The sequence below is a fragment of the Strix aluco genome, chromosome 6, assembly GCF_031877795.1.
Source record: "Strix aluco isolate bStrAlu1 chromosome 6, bStrAlu1.hap1, whole genome shotgun sequence".
Taxonomy (NCBI): Eukaryota; Metazoa; Chordata; class Aves; order Strigiformes; family Strigidae; genus Strix; species Strix aluco.
In genome coordinates this window covers 11,919,094-11,937,117 of record NC_133936.1, presented here as the reverse complement: position 1 = coordinate 11,937,117, position 18,024 = coordinate 11,919,094, and the positions used below count along the sequence as shown (strand labels likewise).

General features: G+C 45.4%; 1 protein-coding gene across 9 annotated transcripts in view; it reads left to right on the top strand.

Annotated features, from left to right (window-relative positions):
• Nucleotides 1-17,822, top strand: part of KALRN (kalirin RhoGEF kinase) — a 526,665-nt gene extending 508,843 nt beyond the window's left edge. For 8 of the 9 annotated variants that reach the window (XM_074828701.1, XM_074828707.1, XM_074828703.1 and 5 more), the window contains 9 exons: nucleotides 19-46; nucleotides 495-666; nucleotides 2,816-2,937; nucleotides 4,435-4,566; nucleotides 6,166-6,330; nucleotides 7,240-7,318; nucleotides 8,516-8,716; nucleotides 9,635-9,773; nucleotides 12,061-17,822. In XM_074828701.1, coding sequence (XP_074684802.1) covers nucleotides 19-46; nucleotides 495-666; nucleotides 2,816-2,937; nucleotides 4,435-4,566; nucleotides 6,166-6,330; nucleotides 7,240-7,318; nucleotides 8,516-8,716; nucleotides 9,635-9,773; nucleotides 12,061-12,606 — 1,584 coding nt within the window. In that variant the 3' untranslated portion in view covers nucleotides 12,607-17,822. Of the gene's footprint in view, nucleotides 1-18; nucleotides 47-494; nucleotides 667-2,815; nucleotides 2,938-4,434; nucleotides 4,567-6,165; nucleotides 6,331-7,239; nucleotides 7,319-8,515; nucleotides 8,717-9,634; nucleotides 9,774-12,060 lie in introns of those variants that run through there. The other variant, XR_012623758.1, reaches the window with a different exon arrangement.
• The last annotated feature ends 202 nt before the right edge of the window (nucleotides 17,823-18,024 follow it).

Sequence of the window (18,024 nt, the reverse complement as noted above, 5' to 3'; positions counted from 1 at the left end):
TTTCTTTGTATTTTACAGATAATCAACCCCAATTTCATTCAAGAAGGTGAGTTAAAGAACAGCTGTGCACTGACTGGCACGGAGGGGCAAGTCAGCAGCTGGGATTTACTCCGGTGCAACAGCATGCTCTGCACTGGCAGCGTCTACAGCAAAGGCAGCTCCCTGCTGCTCAGTCCCCAGGAAAAGTGGTCTTCCTGCTGGCTGCTCAGCTCAGACTGCCCAGGGCCACAGGCGAGGCTGAACCCCCCAACTCTGCCTTCACAAAGTCTCACCCTCCTGCCAGAGCACAGGGCTGGGGGACAGACAGTCCCTGCTACCTCCTTCTCTGAGCTGTCGACAGCTGGTTTTTGGTGAAGGGGGAGTTCTGGTAACCCAGCTGTTTGGGACCCAGATCCCGTAGTTGGTTCTATAATGTCTTCTCTAGATTTGTATGGAGAACATCCTCGTCTGTAGATTAAAAGGTGTCGTGTGTGTCCCCCCATGTTTTTTTACAGTGGCTCCAGAGTTTCTTGTGCCATTAGTGGACATCACCTGCCTGCTTGGCGACACAGTGATGCTGCAGTGCAAAGTCTGCGGGCGGCCCAAACCAACTATAACCTGGAAAGGACCGGATCAAAACATTCTTGACAATGACAACAGCACGGCCACTTACACGGTGTCATCCTGGTACGGTCCTGCCTACGGATCCCAACATAGCTGGTCATCATGGTTGCGTTGCCCTCAAATATGGCACCAGCCGGGCTGTAAGACTCATTAGAAATGCAGTTAATCAAGTCTGGCATGGTGTATCGGCACATCGCTGCACCACACGTCCACTAGAAAGGGTCAAATTTTGGGGTTTGGGTAGCTTTATCATTTCCTGAGCTGACATAGGATATATCCACAAAGTGTGTTTGCTGCTGGCAGACATGAGCTTGCTCCTACTGACCTCCTCAGCCAGCTGCAAGCCAGAAACCAGAATGTTTCCGACACATTAGTTTGGCTAATACTGCCTCTGTGTTGCTGGGGCTTCTCTGCTTGAGTTTGATGCCATGTTCACCTTTGGTAGGAACAGGAGTTGAGCAGAGCAAGCCCTCACTGGCTTGCAATACCCATATCATTGGGTGTTTTCTCATCTCATGGGCAGAGGTGGTAACTCCTGCAATTTTCCTGAGCATTTCCTCAGCTCTTCCTAAAAGAGCCTACATGTGCTTCTGGGAAGGCTACATCTGGCTGTGCTTGGACAGAAGGATGCTTGTCATAATGTTCCCGGGCTGGCTAGTGGGGAGGAAAACCAACTTTACATCGAGCATTGGGGAGATCCAAAAAGATCTGGAGTTGAATTCAGGTCAGGTGACAGCATGCTGCTGGATGCTCATCTGCAGCTTATATAAGCAATTTGGGCCAAACTGCAGTGGAAATCTCTGGGAGGCAATCTTTCATGCGAACTTTTCAGCACTTCTGGCTCAGGCTGAGATGAATCCAGGGAGTACAAAGTCACTGAAAGTGAAAAGTGAACATCAAGAGAGAAAGGATTTTACATGTTCAATAAGAAAATTTACATCTGATCAAGAGCTTCCTTCAGAGACCATTGTGCAGCAGCCCCAGAGCACCCAAAATTGTCTTTTTAGCCATTACTCGGTAGATCGCTAGTGCTTTATCTTCAGGCTCTGGCTGGGGTTGGGATAGGGGCATATTTCTGTACAGGCTTCTGTTTTCCATCACAGTTTTTCACCTGTGCATTGGCTCCCTGTGCACTATCAGCACTTGCATTTTCTTGTTACTCGTATTTGTTTCTCATTGAAGACACTGCCTGCCAAGGAGAGGCCCAGGAGATCAGTGGCGCTCTTACAAATCTTCCTGGCATCAGTGTCCAGATTGTGGGGGAGAGGGGATATTTCAGTCCTGTTTTAAACCAGCATAGTCAGACCAGCAAAAGCCGCAGCATCCCAGGCAGTTATACCGGCAACTATGTCCTTCTGCAGTTTCCAATAGATTACACATTCAAGAACTAGTCTACTTTTGCCATCAAGGGAATTTACTGTCTTCAGTACAGCTATAGCTGTTACACAAGCAAAATCCTTTAATTCAGGACAACTCCATTAAATTGCATATTGAAGATGGCAACGGGCAAACCAAAGTGACTATGTACAGACCTGCTATATATTCACTAGACTCAGTACAGCTGTTTATTTTCTCAGATTGGCCCAAAGCGTCTCTCACGATGTCAGTGCTGACATTCTCTATCCCTCGCTGTTGTGAGATGTCCAGCCTTCCGACCGGGGGCCTGGCAGCCACATTAGATCAATTGCACATGCTCCAAGGGTCTGAATCTCCCCAGAAGTGTCAGGCACCCTGCGCTGTGTGACTGCCTTCTGCATCTGTGGGAAGCCCAATTTGTCCGGTGTGTGTTGGAGTTAACTGTAGAGGCATAGCAGCTCAGCATCTCCTGAGACAGGAAAGATGTGTCTGGGGAAATTTTTACTGATATATGGAGCCTAAGCATCCAGCTCTGGACAGGCACAGCAAATGTTCAGTCCTGGACTTTGCTTGCTGCTTGAGTGATCCTTCCCCATCTCCTCCGAGGCCATAGCACACAAGCAGATTTGCCTGGCAGGCAATCTGGACCATTCTGCTTGAAGGTTTCGTTAAGGGCCTAATCCTGACATATGAAGAGGGTGCACTTGGGTACCGGGTTGCTGGGGGGGATGTTCCTTCAAACAAGTTAACAGGATTTGTGTGCATGTGTGTTTGTAATGAGGCAGGACAGGAACTGGTATAAAAAGCATTAGCAAGTGAAGCAGCGCTTTGTAATGGGGGCTTCCTGCATCCACAGTGACTCCGGGGAGCTCACCTTGAAGATCTGCAACCTGATGCCTCAGGACAGCGGCATTTACACCTGTGTGGCAACCAATGAACACGGAACTGCATCAACCTCTGCAACCATCAAAGTTCAAGGTAGCACATCTGACCTTAACACCCAGGGTTTCTCCTGGATGGGGTCCCTGGGAGGGGGCTGGGAGCACACAGGAATAGCTGGTGAAAGGCAGCCAGACATGGAGCTGTGCCAGGTGAATTGAGACATTAAAATCATACAACCATTCCTCAGCCAAGACTCCCACTGATGGCTGAAGGCATTGCAGACTCTTTGCGCTCGATTAAGTCATCTAATCATAAGCATCACATCTGGGAAATGAAAATGCATTGGCACTGGTTCAGCTCCTGCATCCTGCTCGCTTCGTTGCTTCCCAGGGGCTGGGTAAGGTTGGCCGGGGGAAGCTGAGCTCCCTCAGGCTGCCGAGCCCCTGGGGGGTGATGCCCCGGCTGCCCACAGGGAGCTCTGTGGGCGACCCAGTGACACTGATTTTCAGCCTCCCCTTCTCTGTGGGGGACAGAGGAGGCGAGAGAAAGATTTGGCTTGGGAGAACTGTTCTGCAGGGATTCAGCTCAGAGACATGCCTCCGAGCCTGAATTCTCAGCACTGTAATTAGTGACCCATCTGATTGTAATGAATATGAAATGATGAGTTGATGCTCATGACCTCCAGCTCTGGGAAGGGATCTGTTAGCATGAGAGATGAGGGGTGCCTGCTGCGCTGGAGGGGATGGCACAGAGACGAATGTCCAACTGGTGACTTACAGATGCAGGAGTGTCACAAGCATTTAGAAGTCGATTTGTTTGGTCTCACAAACTGCCCTAGAGATATAATTTCCCCAATTTATCCAAGCAAGTTAGTGGCTGCACTAACTACTCCTGTGCTGAAGGGAGCCCTGAGCAAAGCACAGAAGAATTACTGGTCATTTGTCAGTCTGCTGCCACACATACCAAGTGCCATACACACAGAAGCACTCTGAATGCCTTGCTTGCGTCATTTTTGGAAACTTCAGTGGTAACTGTGTCCCCACCTTCAGAACCTCACTCGCTGCCTGGTGAATGCCATGGGAATATTTGCTTTCCTCAGTTCCATGGGCTATGCATCAGGTCTTGAGCTGGAGCAAAAATTAGCAGCAGCAGGTGGCAGGTAAAGAGGCTCTGCCTTTAGAGCAGCTGAGCTCAGACAGATCCTCTGCACCCAAGGGGCGATTCTGCTGGCTGGTCTCACAGGGAGCTCTCTGGGGTGTCGCAGTGTAGCTGACCACCAGCTGTGAGCGAGAAGAGATTCCCCATATGCTGTAGTACTGTGAGACCATGCTGAGGCAGCGGCGATTGCAAGCAGCATGGTTCTCTCCTAGCTGCTCGTATGGAAGTATCAGACCCACAGTGGTGGGTGAACGGGACCATGACATTGCCTTTCCTCTGGTGGTGCTGGTAACCCAGCGTAAACCAGAGCACTCCCTCTGCAAGGCACAGCTGCCCCATAGTGACCTGATGTTCCTAGTACACATGATCTTCAGCATAAAACAGTAGCACTTGTTGATGTGATGCTGGACTTGGTGCTTGTTTTCTCTTCCCAAGGTGTCCCAGCTGCCCCAAACCGCCCCATTGCTCAAGAGAGAAGCTGCACCTCTGTGATCCTACGCTGGCTACCCCCATCCAGTACAGGCAATTGCACCATTTCAGGCTACACCGTGGAGTACAGAGAAGAAGGTAAGTGGTTTGAGCTGTGCTCGCTGGCTGGGAGAATGAGAACAAAGTAAGTGTCCTTTATGGCACAACACGTGCTAAACTAAAACATATCCATCACTAAGGCATCCCTTCATCATCTGCATTCTACCACCACGGTATCCATCCTTTTTGGTGGGTGTTTCCCAGGAATGCAAAAACAAAGCAGCCCCATTATTTCTTTGATCTGGATAGAGCTGCAGATCCCTGCATACTTTTCAAGCTCAGCTCTGAAATCCCTTTTCTTAAATCCAACCATCCTTTTCTCCTGAAGAATTAAATAGATATTAAATGCACCCTTTTCCCAATATGCACAGGCATGTGCTCTTGAAAAGGGCATTTGAAATTATTCGCACACCTTTTTGCATTCTTCCTGCAAAGATGTGAGGGGCCCTGGGCAGTAAACCTTGCCTTAGGTATGTGTCCTCTGGTTTTTCCCCATCATCCTTCAAAAAATCCTACCTCATGTATGTGCAAACTTAATCACTCCATCGTATTAATACCGTCTCTTACCAAATACTCTGCCTTGACCCTCACTGTGCCATTAGTGTGACTGGCATTTTCGTGAAAGAATAAAAGCTCTTCTATTAACAACAGCCACCAAAACAAACAGCAAAAAAGCAGCAGTGGTTTCCATTTTCAGTATTCCTCTTACTCCAGAGGAATCACTGACTCTTCCCTGTAAAACCAACCTTGACCTTGTGAGACCTGGCAATCAGAATTTGCCCACAGCATGCACAAAATATATGGGTCATGGTAAATATAGGTAAAAAGCCCTGAACTTACTAAAATAAGAAAATTTTATATATTGTTGAAAGAAATCATAGGCTGTGACAGAGCTCAGTATCCCAGGGGTCCTTTTCTGTTCTGTGACCCTGTGCAGATGAATAAAGTATTGCTCCTTTGGATGCCACAGATTAGGCAGTGCTTGGGTTTGTTTCTATTAGGAGCAGAAACACATGACAGAGTCACACATTTCTTTGCTGCAATCCTGCTCGTCTGCAAAAAGCCCACACTAAGCCGCAGAAAGCTGGTTCTCCTCCTGCAGCTCTGGGTTTCACTGTAGCCATGTTGTCTTCTGAAAAAGATGTCATCTGCAAAAGCACTTGGCTTGCGCTGACTCCCTGTCTCAGCTTTATCTGGGACTCCCTTGTCCATATTTTTTTTGCAGTATTTCTGCTACCGTTTCTCTCATAGCAGAGCTGTCATCAAATCAGCCCTCCATTCGTGTCTTATCATGCTGCCCTGAGACATCGCTTGTAGCACACAGTCACAGCCAGACTGCTGGAGAGATCAACTTGTCCCTGGGCTGTGTTTTTTCCATCACTATCGGTCAAGTGAGGGGCATTTCCTTTTTCCTTCGTTTAGCCAGACTGGAAGGTGGCTGAAACACAAAATAGCTTCCTGTGGTCCGGTTCTTGTTTAACAGAAATACATCAGTCTGCTGTAATTTGCATTTTAAAAACGCTGAGGATTTTAACCTCCCAGAGTACTGCATGAGTTGGGCAGAGAAAGCCTCTGCTCTAAGTTCATGTATTGAGGCTGATTCCTTCAGCTCTCCTTCTCTCCCTCTGTAAAATGCAGGCTCACAGGTCTGGCAGCAGTCGGTAGCCTCAACTTTGGACACATACCTCGTCATTGAGGACCTGGCCCCAGGCTGCCAGTATCAGTTTCGAGTGAGTGCCAGCAATCCCTGGGGGATCAGCTTGCCCAGCGACCCATCCGAATTTGTGAGGCTCCCGGAGTACGGTGAGTGGGCGCAATGAGGAGCGGCTGATGCACGCAGGTGTCCGCCTGTGCAGTCTGTATGGTGTGCTTTGACAGGTCCTGATAAAAACATTGATCCTGGACCTGGTAGGAATACAAGAAATAGCCTGGGAGATGCTCTGAGCCAGCTCCTGCCAATAGAAAGGCTTTTCATGTCTGCTCCTCCAGCAGGGCTCACAGCCTCCCTCTGTCACGGAAGCTATTGCAGCTTCCTAGCAGGTCCCTGCTTTCTATCCCAAGACCATTATCTTTATCTCTGGGCAACAGGCTCTGTGTCCTGGTTTGTGCCCCCCCCGCCTCTCCAGCAGTGCCGGCAGCACCAGGGGCTTCTGCTGGGCAGCCCAGCTGGGGCCTGCAAGTCAGCTTGCAAAACATACCTCCCCGAGCAGTGCAGCCTGCGTGCATAGGCAGGCTCTGATGGAGGCGAGCCCCCAGCACACGGTGCTGCAGGAATTTGGGGTACGGCTCACTCACGGCGGTGCTGAGAACAGAGCCCACAGTTCCCCATGTTTTAGCAGCTCCAGTGTGTAACTAGGCCTGTGACTGGCTTGGATAGCCTTTGCTGGATGAAATGAGAGCTCACACAGCAGAGCTCGACCTCCCAGTTACACACAGACATGCACTTAGACTGTCTGTATAGCCCTTTTCAACCCAAAATTGCAAGAACAGATTTGAATCCACCTTATCCATACCTTCCTCTGGGGAGCTCTGGCTTTTAGTAGTCCAGCCCATTGGAGCTGTGCCTGAGCAGTGTGAAACGGGACTCCTAGTGGTAATGTTTGCTGTTTTTAAGTAATACAGTCTATCATAATTTTATAATATGCCATTTATAGTCCACAGGAAACTGTCTTTAACTTTATGCCTTCTTGAATGTGCTTTGTTCTCTCAAAGACTCTGCTGCTGATGGTGCCACTATTTCATGGAAGGAAAACTTTGACCTCGCTTATGCAGAGCTGCATGAGATTGGGAGGTAATGCTAACCCTGCTTATCACTGCGATAAAACACCGAAACAATGGCTTGAAGCTTTTTCCTTGGAGGAGAGTCTAGGTTGTTTTTTTTGTAGTTAGCTTAAAAACTGCTGCTCCTTTCAAAGAGCACTGCACATTAAATACTGTTTAAAATGCAGACTGGTTAAGATACTCACTAAATTTTGTTTCTCAAGATCAGTTATGATTTGAGGGTTGCAGCTTGCCAAACTTGTGAACAATTAGGCAGCCAAATCTCTAACAGCCACTGGTAGCTCTCGCTGGTATCTCCTCTGTCATCTCTGATTTGATGTGAGCTTTTGAAGTCATGACAATTTGCTGGTTCTGGGTAAGCTTAACCTCAAAGACTGAGTTTGCCAAAGTACTTAGGCATGTGACTGACTTAAATCACATCCCGAAGCGCTTTGCTAATTGGGACAGTCAGTTGAACAGGAGCCTAAATAGGAGTTGCATATGTTGTCAGCCCTTGGTGCCCTGCGCAGACAACAGATAAGGAGCATGCAAACAATTCAGGTTAATGCAGTTCTTCAGCTCAGAGATCAGAGGCGGGTAGTTCTGGGGCTGAAAGGACAGGAGTCTCTCTGGTTCTGTAGAAAGAAGAGTGATGTATTAATAAGAGGCCAAGTTCAGCACACGGTTTCACTGAGTAGTTTAACTTTCGGGATTGGTACTAGGCACTAGTCTGTATGAGTTTCCTAAATGCTTTCCTGCCAGCTTTTTTCTTAATTTCTTACTGTGTGCCTGAAACAGTAAGACAAAATGATTGGTTAGTGATTATTTAACAAGGCTTTTCTTTTAGTTGAGTGAGACAGTTTGGGCTCTTTATTAAATCAACTGGAGAAGGGAGACCCACAGCTAAAAAAAGAGATAGGACCTGTAAAAGTGGCAGCAAATTGAACCCAGGGGAGATTGTTAGAGGACATCAGTATGACTGCACAAAGCAAAGTGACACCGCTTGCTCTCAGTGTTTGCTAATCCCCAAAGAATCTCTATACTCAGGGTAAGAGACAGAGGATCTTTGTTTGAAAAGGTTATGAACAACTTGTTAAATCCGATTTCTTGTGAAATATTAATGCGCTGAATCAAATAACACTTCGAAAATCAGTCTGTTATTGCACTGAAAACTGGGTGTGATTTATTCATGAGGCCCCTTCATTATTCTGAGGTTTTTTTATTTCAGGGGTCGATTCTCCATAGTAAAGAAATGTGTTCACAAAGCCACCCGGAAAGACGTTGCTGTAAAATTCATTAGTAAAAAAATGAAAAAGAAAGAGCAGGCAGCACACGAAGCAGCTCTGTTACAGCACTTACAGCATCCTCAGTACATCACTATCCATGATACCTACGAGTCTCCTACTTCTTACATCTTAGTTTTGGAACTGTAAGTACATGGAGCTTGAATTCAAGTGTCTGGGTAAAAATCACAGCCCTATTAAAGCCAAGGATAAAATTCAGCCTGAATTCAGCAGGGCAAAGATTTTGTCATCTGTTTTTTATCGATTGTGATGTCAAATGAAATAGCCATTTTCTGCAGAGCTTCCACTGCCTTTTCTTTACAGCAAATAAGAGACAAATAGAACTGCTTTCTACTCCAGTGAAGCTCAGGTAATTGTATCAGCAGTTAGTTTGTCCCATTGAGTAGCATCAGATTTATTTGGGCAGTTTTGTCCACTTCTTATATTCAAGTAAATGTGTTTCAGCTAGATTGAAGCCTATGTTGTTCTAATACTTCTTGGTGAAAAGAGCTGTGTAGCAACTATGCTTGCCCCTATAAGGAGAAATAGCAACCAAAATCCAAAATGCTTCTTTGTTACAGAATATCCAACAAAGTATATTTGGGCTATTTGCTTGTTTATTTATACAGATAAATAAAACTAGGTGGAAAACTTTTATTGGGTTAGTTTTCCCACAGAACATATTACCAGCTGAAAACGTCAGTGATTTTTTTTCTGCATTATGCAACCAGCTCTATAAATAAATAGATGAATCCAAATAATTAAGAGGATCTGTTTTCAAAGGAATTGCCTCCGTCTATTGAATCCATCCTTAAGCAAATGAGTTTACTTTGAGACTGTTGCTAAATTTTTCAAGGACCGGAGATAACAATTGAGGATTAATCATTCTACCACTTCCATGGCCTGCAGTATCTTGAGATACCATTAAATACTCATCAGATCTTGCATTTTGGTTTCCTCCATTTTTAGGTCACAAAGTTTCCATTGCAATTTTGTTTTCAAATATTAACTGTTCCTAGAGATATCATGTGATCTTTCATGTGCAGGGTTTGATTTGTTTGTAGGATGGATGATGGTCGTCTCTTAGATTATCTAATGAACCATGATGAACTTATGGAGGAAAAAGTCGCTTTCTATATAAGAGACACAATGGAAGCCCTGCAGTATCTTCACAATTGCAGAGTGGCTCATTTAGACATAAAGGTAAGAAGAAAAGAGAGTAATGCTATTATTCAGTGCCCTGGTACAGAGTTCCCAGCTGCACAGACAGGGAGGAGGTGCAGTCTGTACCCCAAAGAGGTGATGGCTAAATGGACAAGCACTATCTTTCAGACCTGTTGACCATAGAAGGGACTTACTGACCTTCAGCGCAAGGTCCTTTTCTTCCTTCAGACAAGAGATGCACCTATTTCTTTGATTCAGTGGTTTGTTCTCAAGGTCTTTCTGGATTTATTGAAGGAAAAGGAGGATGTCTGAGGCAAGAGTGAGACATCACTAGCACCTGACTGAAGGGGAATTATAAGATAAATCCACGGGGTATGATTTGGGCTCACACCTGTACCAATTTAGCTCCCAAGCTTCCCAAGCAGAGCTGGCTTGTGCCCAGGCAGCTCAGAGCAGGCCAGAAGGAGCACGTGTCTTCCTCACATCCACAGCAGTGCCCTGGAGAGCCCAAAGCACAGGGAGGGGAGGGTGCAGGGGAGCAGGAGGTGGGGAGAGCTGGCAGGGCCAAAGGAAAGCAGCATGCTGCATTGTGCTACAGAGCCTGAGAGGGGAACTGGGTGGGAAATACACCCAGGGAGAGGTTCTGAGAAAGAACAAGCTGCATTGTGGAGAAGAAATTCAGGCATTCTTTAATGTCACGCCCAGTTAGATTAGTGCAGCTCGTACCTCCTTTTGTTAGCACACACGGTAGGAGGCACAGTACTGTCCTGGATTCAGCATTGTACTGCTGCTGTCCTCACCAACATCCCAGTTATCTTGGATGACAAAGAATTAGCAATTGAAGTTATGATCAAGTGTTTTGAGTTTTGTGACCTGCAACGTTGATTCTGGCTGTCAGGGATATCAGATAATCTATAATTTTTTTGCAGGCTTAAATGCCAATTAAAAATGGAGAATGAGAGATGAATTTAACTTTCTTGTGTAGTGGACAATTCAGCTCCAAGGATGTCTCTTCTCAACTCTCCAACCCCTAGGCATGTCAGATAAAGTGATGCTTTCATTCTTCTTCTGTCTACTACCGCTATAAAAAAAAGTTCCTTTTGTACAGTACCTTATGTGGGCATTAGTCCCAAAATGCTAAATCATCCTGGTTTCTTTCAGTAAGATTGTCTGTATTTTCTGCCGTATTTATAGGACCTGTCAAAAAGTAGGTGTCACTTGGAGGTAAGAAACAGCTCTGAATTCTGTATTTGATCATAAGATACTTCTGAGAAACAAGGTGGGAAGCCAATTTTTTGTGACCTATTTACAGTTCTCCCGAATGAGGGATGCTAAATAAAGCACCTTCTGTTGCTAAGTGGGAAGCAGGAGATGCACTGGTAGTGACAGCAGACCTAGCCATGGACTGTCTTGTCCCAGGATCCTGATCAAGAACGTTTTGATTTTGTCGATTCAGACTGCACAAAAGAAGAGCAAGCGCAGAGATTTGAACAGCAGTGTAGTGAACTTTGCTTTATATATATAGCCATGAGGCAGCAGTAAAATATGCATGAGGATGAGGAGCTATAGGACAGAAAAGTGAGTCTAGAGAGGGTGCAAAAAGTAAATTCAGAAATCATCTCAGAGTCAACAAAGGAAGGAAAATCCATGTTAAGTCCCCAGAGTGGAGTATATAGGCAATGCTCAGCATCTTCCACTGAGAGAGAGAGAGATCTTAAATACTGAAAGAGTTGGTAAAACAGAGGGAAAATCAATTAGGATGAAATATAATTGCACTCTGGCTTGGAAGGCATGACTATGTGCTGGTGTTTATAAGGGAACATCCACACCAACTGACAGCAACAGTAATGGCATGCACCAGAGTCCCTCCCACGATATGTGGTAGAGGGAACAAAGTTGAACATTTACTTCATGAAGAATATATCTGCTGCAAGATATGCACGTTTAGGTAGCAAGTTATCATGTAAACAAATGGAATCTAAATAAACTGATCAGAGGTGCACAAGTCTTATCAAAATTTTAAAATCTATCAGTGCTCTTAATCTGTAGAGATTAGTTTGGAAAAATAAACTGAGTATTCAGGACAAAGTGCAAAATCCCAGTGTGTTGCCCTAGTGCAAAAGAGGATGTTGTCATTGCAACTTCAACACTGATCTGAATTTACAGCAGTGTAAACAGCAGCTGAGATGGTTCCTTGTCATTCACTCTCCTGATCTGTACCTCGCACATCTGATTAAATGCGAGTTTTGATTGGCTATTAAACCTAAATGAAATCTACACACTTTATTTGCAAAAATATAAGTTTTTGTTATTATCTTTTCAACAGCCAGAAAATCTGCTCATTGATTTAAGAATCCCGGTACCTCGTGTCAAGATCATTGATCTGGAAGATGCAGTTCAGATCACAGGTCATTACCACATCCACCACCTCCTCGGAAACCCAGAGTTCGCAGCTCCTGAAGTTATCCAAGGCCTTCCTGTCTCCCTGAGCACAGATATCTGGAGCATTGGGGTCCTCACCTACATTATGTTAAGTGGTGTCTCTCCATTCCTGGATGAAAGCAAAGAGGAGACTTGTATCAATGTGTGCAGAGTAGATTTCAGCTTCCCACCCGAGTACTTCTCCGATGTGAGTCATGCCGCCAGGGATTTCATCAATGTTATCCTCCAGGAAGACTTCAGGAGAAGGCCGACAGCAGCCACTTGTTTACAGCATCCGTGGCTGCAGCCGCACAACGGCAGCTATTCCAAGATCCCACTGGATACCTCCCGCTTGGCTTCCTTCATTGAGCGCCGCAGGCACCAGTACGACGTGCACCCCGTCCCCAGTGTCAAGAGTTTCCTGATGGGCAGGCTGAACCCCGGCACGTAATGCCTCCACCCCCGGGGTCCTACACTGCTGGTCCTGAGGCAAGGCGCAGGGAGTGAACAGGCACAAAGCAGATCTGTCTGTACATAGTCCCGTATTCGGCGTTTGCATTTCATGTGGCTTCCCTAATTGCAGGGTACAAATCTTTGTGGAGGTGGCAGTACCTGCCCAGTTCCTTGGGACCAAAGTGAAGGGGGTAACGGCAGCGGTACCCGCTCCTTCCCCTTGGCGGGCTCCTCTTGGGACACGTGGTATTGTCGCATCCACCGCCAGAAAAGGACTTCGGGAAGCAAACACCAACTGGAAACAAGAGCCAAAATTGAAGTTGCCTTAATCTTTGTGAGGCAGCCTTATAAGAAATCCTCTTGATCTTGCTGAACTGATTTCAAAATGTACGAGAGATTAGGAGTAGGATAGTGGGGGGGAGTGAGACTAGGCTGACCTTAGCATGTACCGCAGAACTGGACTGAAGTCAGATTTTGCTGAAATCATTGCAAGCCTGCTTCAGGTTAACAGACGGATTTTGCACGCCCTGCATGCCCGGGTCTGCCATGATTTCAGTGGGGACTTTGCCTGCATAGGACATGCAAGATCAGGCCCTAGTCACTGCTGGATCAGCTTCTGCGGTGGCATGGCTTAGATACACTCTCGTTGCATGGTAGTGCTCAGATCAAAATCCCCTGTTAATCCTTGGGCTTTCTGCTGTGTCAAGGCAACATGCAGTACCTTTCGGAGCTACGATTAAGGCAATGAATTAATTGGAGCATGCAGCTGGTTTTGACTAAGCACAATGGGACTATGATGGGTTTTTTAAAAGCATTTTATACACACTGTACAGAAATCTTTTGCAAAACCTGTGCATTGAGAAAAGGCTGTGTCAAATTTTTGCAGTATCTGTAAACTAGATGATGATAATGAAGACAATTTTTTCTATCACAGGTTTTCAGTATACATATATTGTATCATATATATAAATATATATATATAAAGGATCCTGTTCCACTTCTAGCTTCAGAATTGCTTGGCCCAAAGTCCATCTAAGCCTTTCAGAGTGCAGTAGGAGTGGTGAGTTCATCCTTGTGCTTACAGCTTGAAAATCGTTTTCAGTGTTTAAAGTATGTCATTTGTTTCATTTCCAAACTTGTAAATATCTCTCAGCTGCCGTTAGCACCTCATCACCAAAGCATTCATGAGGATATTTTTATGTCCAAAGTCTAATTTGTAATAAAATAAAAAATACTCACAATTAAAACATTTCTCTCTTGCAAGCCAAGTTGCAACATCATCATATTGATGTTACAGTGACGGAGCCAGCCTTAAGTATAACCAATGCAGGGAGTCTGCAGGGACAAATCAGCAGTTCGTAGGCTGGCCAAATCTTCCTCTCCAGCAGTGGGACTGGGAGGGGAAACACCTCCCCACCTGGGGCTTCCCCATCCTGCTGCCGCACCATAACACTCTACAGCCTTGTAGGGTGATGATCAAAGAGATTTTCTTTTTCCCCTGGCATGCAAGGACTTTGTTTCGGTGCTGAGTGCCGTTGCTGTGCCTGCAATGGGAAATGTCAGTTGTTACCAAAGGTTTTCCTAAGGAAAAGGGCTTGATCTGACCATGTGTGCTCAGTATAGACTCTCTTATAAGGGCAAGAGTCAAATTTAATTTACCATCCAAGTAACTGCACTGTGAGCCTGCAGTGTATCTGCAGGAGCAAAAGCTGTCTCTGCCAGCAGCGGGTGGAGATACTCTGCAAGTACTGTTAAATTCTCTGCTAGCCCTTTTTTTGATCCACCTCCAAGCTCAGTTTCACGTCAGGTAGGAGACCTGGCCCTTCTCTTTTGTGCTTGCTCCATCAGTACGCTGCAGTGGTCAGTATTTTGCTAGTGGAGAAGAAAGGAGGCATAGCAAAAAAACCAACGTTCAGCACCACATGCTTGTGATACAAGAACAGACCTTGAGGTCGAGGAGCCACAGTCAGAAGGGTGAGCCTGGGTGCCTGAGCAGAGTCAGAAGCAGTGTAGGAGGCTGTGTGGCTGATGAAGAAAGATCTAATAGAGGGGGAAGTTGTGGGAAGGCTTGAAAGAGACAGTGTTCACAGAAGACTAAACCTTCTGGATCAGCTAGAACCTGTCTCGGTTCCCCTCTATAGTGCAGCAGCTAATTTTCTAAGCAACCCAGTAGCACCTCTTAGACAAAGGCCAGACTCATCCTGAGCAAGAGTGCGAAGTATGTGATTTCTTAGCAACTGAAACTTCTTTCAGACAGCAGTCATCAAGGGGTGTCTTTAATTAGCACCAGCCTCAGGTACTTTCTCACTACAGGACTGTTTGTACTTCTTCCTATTTGTCAAAGCTGGCTCTTTGTGCTGTGATTGTGCTGCCGTTTAAAAAAATGTTTATGGAAGTGTGGTTTATAAAACCTGCTGTTTTTATTAGGCCTGTGGGTACAGTTTAAGCCACAGTCTTTCTGCTTGGCATTAATGCAAACAAATTCTCGTGTCTCACATGAAATCTGGAATTATTTTTTTTTTCCTACCTCCTGCATTCACATCTCAAACTGTGACAGCAGACACTTTGGATGCACAGGGGAAAAAAGCTGGGTTGTTTAAGGGAATATTTAAGCCTCCATTTGCTATCAAATAACAGACAAAAACCCCCAAAAGGCTGAAAGAGGATACATGTTTAGGTATTGGTGCTCAGATTCAAAGAGATTCCTCATCAAGGGAGAGCTGGGGGTGCTGAACTCTGAAGATTTTGAATGTTATGGGGTTGCTTTCCTTTATGGTTCTGCTTTTTCCGTATTCACGTTGGAGAACTCCTCTTCCTGGGTGCTGCTCTTCTTACAGCACCTTTAGGAAAACTGGACCCTGTTAGTACTTGCAGATACTTCCAGATATGTTTGTGATTATCAACCACTCTTGCATTTTATCTCAAAGATTTCTTTTGCCTGAATAATATCAAGTTGATATGAAATGCTGCTGTATGATAAATACAGAGGAAGTATTCTGACCTTGCTCTCTCGAGGTCTTTTTCAGCCAACCTGTGGCCTCTCTGCAGATCCAACAGGTCCTGTAACTCTGTTGTAAAGAGATTACAGAAATTCAGCAAGTAGGCCTGGAGTGAGCCCACTGAGTGAGAAGCACCACAGCCAACCCCCTCTGCAGCATTCTGCAACTACTAGATATTTTGTGCATGAAATATTGTCTGTAACAAACATGGGGAAACACAGTTTCTCATAAAGCTCCATTAGGCCTTTACAAAGCTCCAGAGAGAGCAGCTGACTCCGAGGGGAAGATTTCCACCTGCAGTTTTACCACTCAGGGTATTCCCAAGATGGCCGAGTGAAGGTGTGATGGCAGCTGTACCCTCTAGCATCTGCGGCAGCTTCAGACCAGCTAGAATGACCAACAGTAGTAGTAGCAATGGAGCAGCACAAGCTTGGTGCAGACTGGCACTACGCAGACAGCCACCGCCTCCAGACGTCCTCACGGTGCTCTTACCCTGCACTGACATCGAAGTACACTTGCTCACAGTGTCCCCCAGCGCTGGGCTGGGTGACGGGCCTGCAGGAAGGCAGCAGCAAGGGTGACAGAGCTCAGAGGGCACACTGACATGTGGCACTTGTTATTTAAGATGGCCACATTTAATGGATGTGCCTGGCAATGAGAAACTAACTCTCTGCTTGGAGCAGCCAGGCCAGGCCGTTTCACTCTTAGCCACTGGATGGGAAATCTGATTGCTTGTGTAACGTTGTCAGCTCCCCTCAGGTGTCCGAAGCACTCGCTGCCCTGTGGGTGATCCCCACATCTCCACCAAGCTGCCAAGCCGCCTGCGTATGGTACTACAGGGATGACACACATCCAGGCCAGGGATTTAGACTTTAATATTTTAAAGCAATCCAGGCTTTAAAATTAATAAAATTTCTCTCTTCCTACTGGTACCCACAAGTCTTGTTTAGTCTTACTGCCTTTTTAAATTAATTTTTTTCAGGAACATTTATCTTTAAAAGCATTTTACTTTTAAACTTAGTTAACGCTGAGACAAAGTCTGTGCCCTCAACTGACCTACCTGTACAGGTTCTGTGGCTTCAGTGGAGTTCATCTGCATTTCTGACACTGCTATTAGGCCTTTGTTACAAATACCATGAATAAAGGCTAAATGCAGAACCGCACATTATGACCTGACTATATATAACCATGTTTTAATGCCCTTGCAATGAGGGGACTGCAACAAGTGACCTGGGTTAATATAAACTTCAGAGGCAGATGTAAAGGCTAGTCTGTATATACAAAGGTCTAACAGCTAATTAACGTGCACAGGGGCTAACCACCTGGTTTTGTTTCTGTTCCTTTCACTGCAGCGGTAGATTATCCGCTAACACGGGGCTTGGATTTATTTTCCAGCTCATTCTTTCATGTCCCATCAGAAAATGGTGCTTTCCAAAGGAAACAAAATAAAATCCGATTTTACTAGGCTGACTGCACACTGCCATCAAGTGATGAATTCTCATTCTGGGATCTGTATAGTGGTGTTACCATAGCGTCAGGATGCTGAATTTTCGCTGTAACTGTAGTCTTTATTATGAAGCTAGTGAAAAACCAACATCTTCTCTACTCAAGCCATATTTCACCTCCATGTCCAACTTCTGATGCTGGTGCTTTTACTTCTCTTTCTACCAAACTGTTTGGCGTTGCTCTGCCACTGAGGTCAATTTGCTGATAACTTTTGGAAGGCAAATGCAATATAAAGTGCAAAAAAAATATCGAATCTCAGACTTATTCACTAAGAGCAAACAGTTGGAATATATTGATGCTTTTCAATCTTTGCAACAATCAACTGAAGGAGGAAAAAAGAAACAGTATTGCTAACAGTTCAGCATTTTCAAGGTGCAAAGTAATTCCACAGCCTTAATTATTTCAGTGTATTGCTGGTCTGCCTTAAATGTATCTTCAGTTTTAATTGCAAATTTCATTTTGTATGCACACAATGTTGTTTTGTAAAGGTAAGTTTGTAAATATTTCCTTTGTAAGTCTAATCACTCATGTGTACTGTTGTGAGGTGATTACTTGCTGTCCCATGTTGTTATTACTATACTGCAGTATATATGATCATCTACAGATGTAGCTTCAAAATGTACATCTTCTGTCCTTGCATTCCTATAAATAGAGTATACGAATGATTCAGTTTCTGGGCTTTTTTGATTAAATACAGTTGTTCAGAGAAGACCGGGTCAGTCTTATTTCACATGTATGGCGATCTTTCTGAAGCCTTGAGGAGTCAGAGCTTGCTGATCACTTTTCGGAGGGATTTGACAAGAAACCACAGCAAGGGACTGTCACCCCAGCCAACTCGTGGCCTTGCACACCCGGAATCCAGGCAGCCTTTTGGGACACCCCGGGAGCCGAAGCAGAAGGTCTGGGGTTAC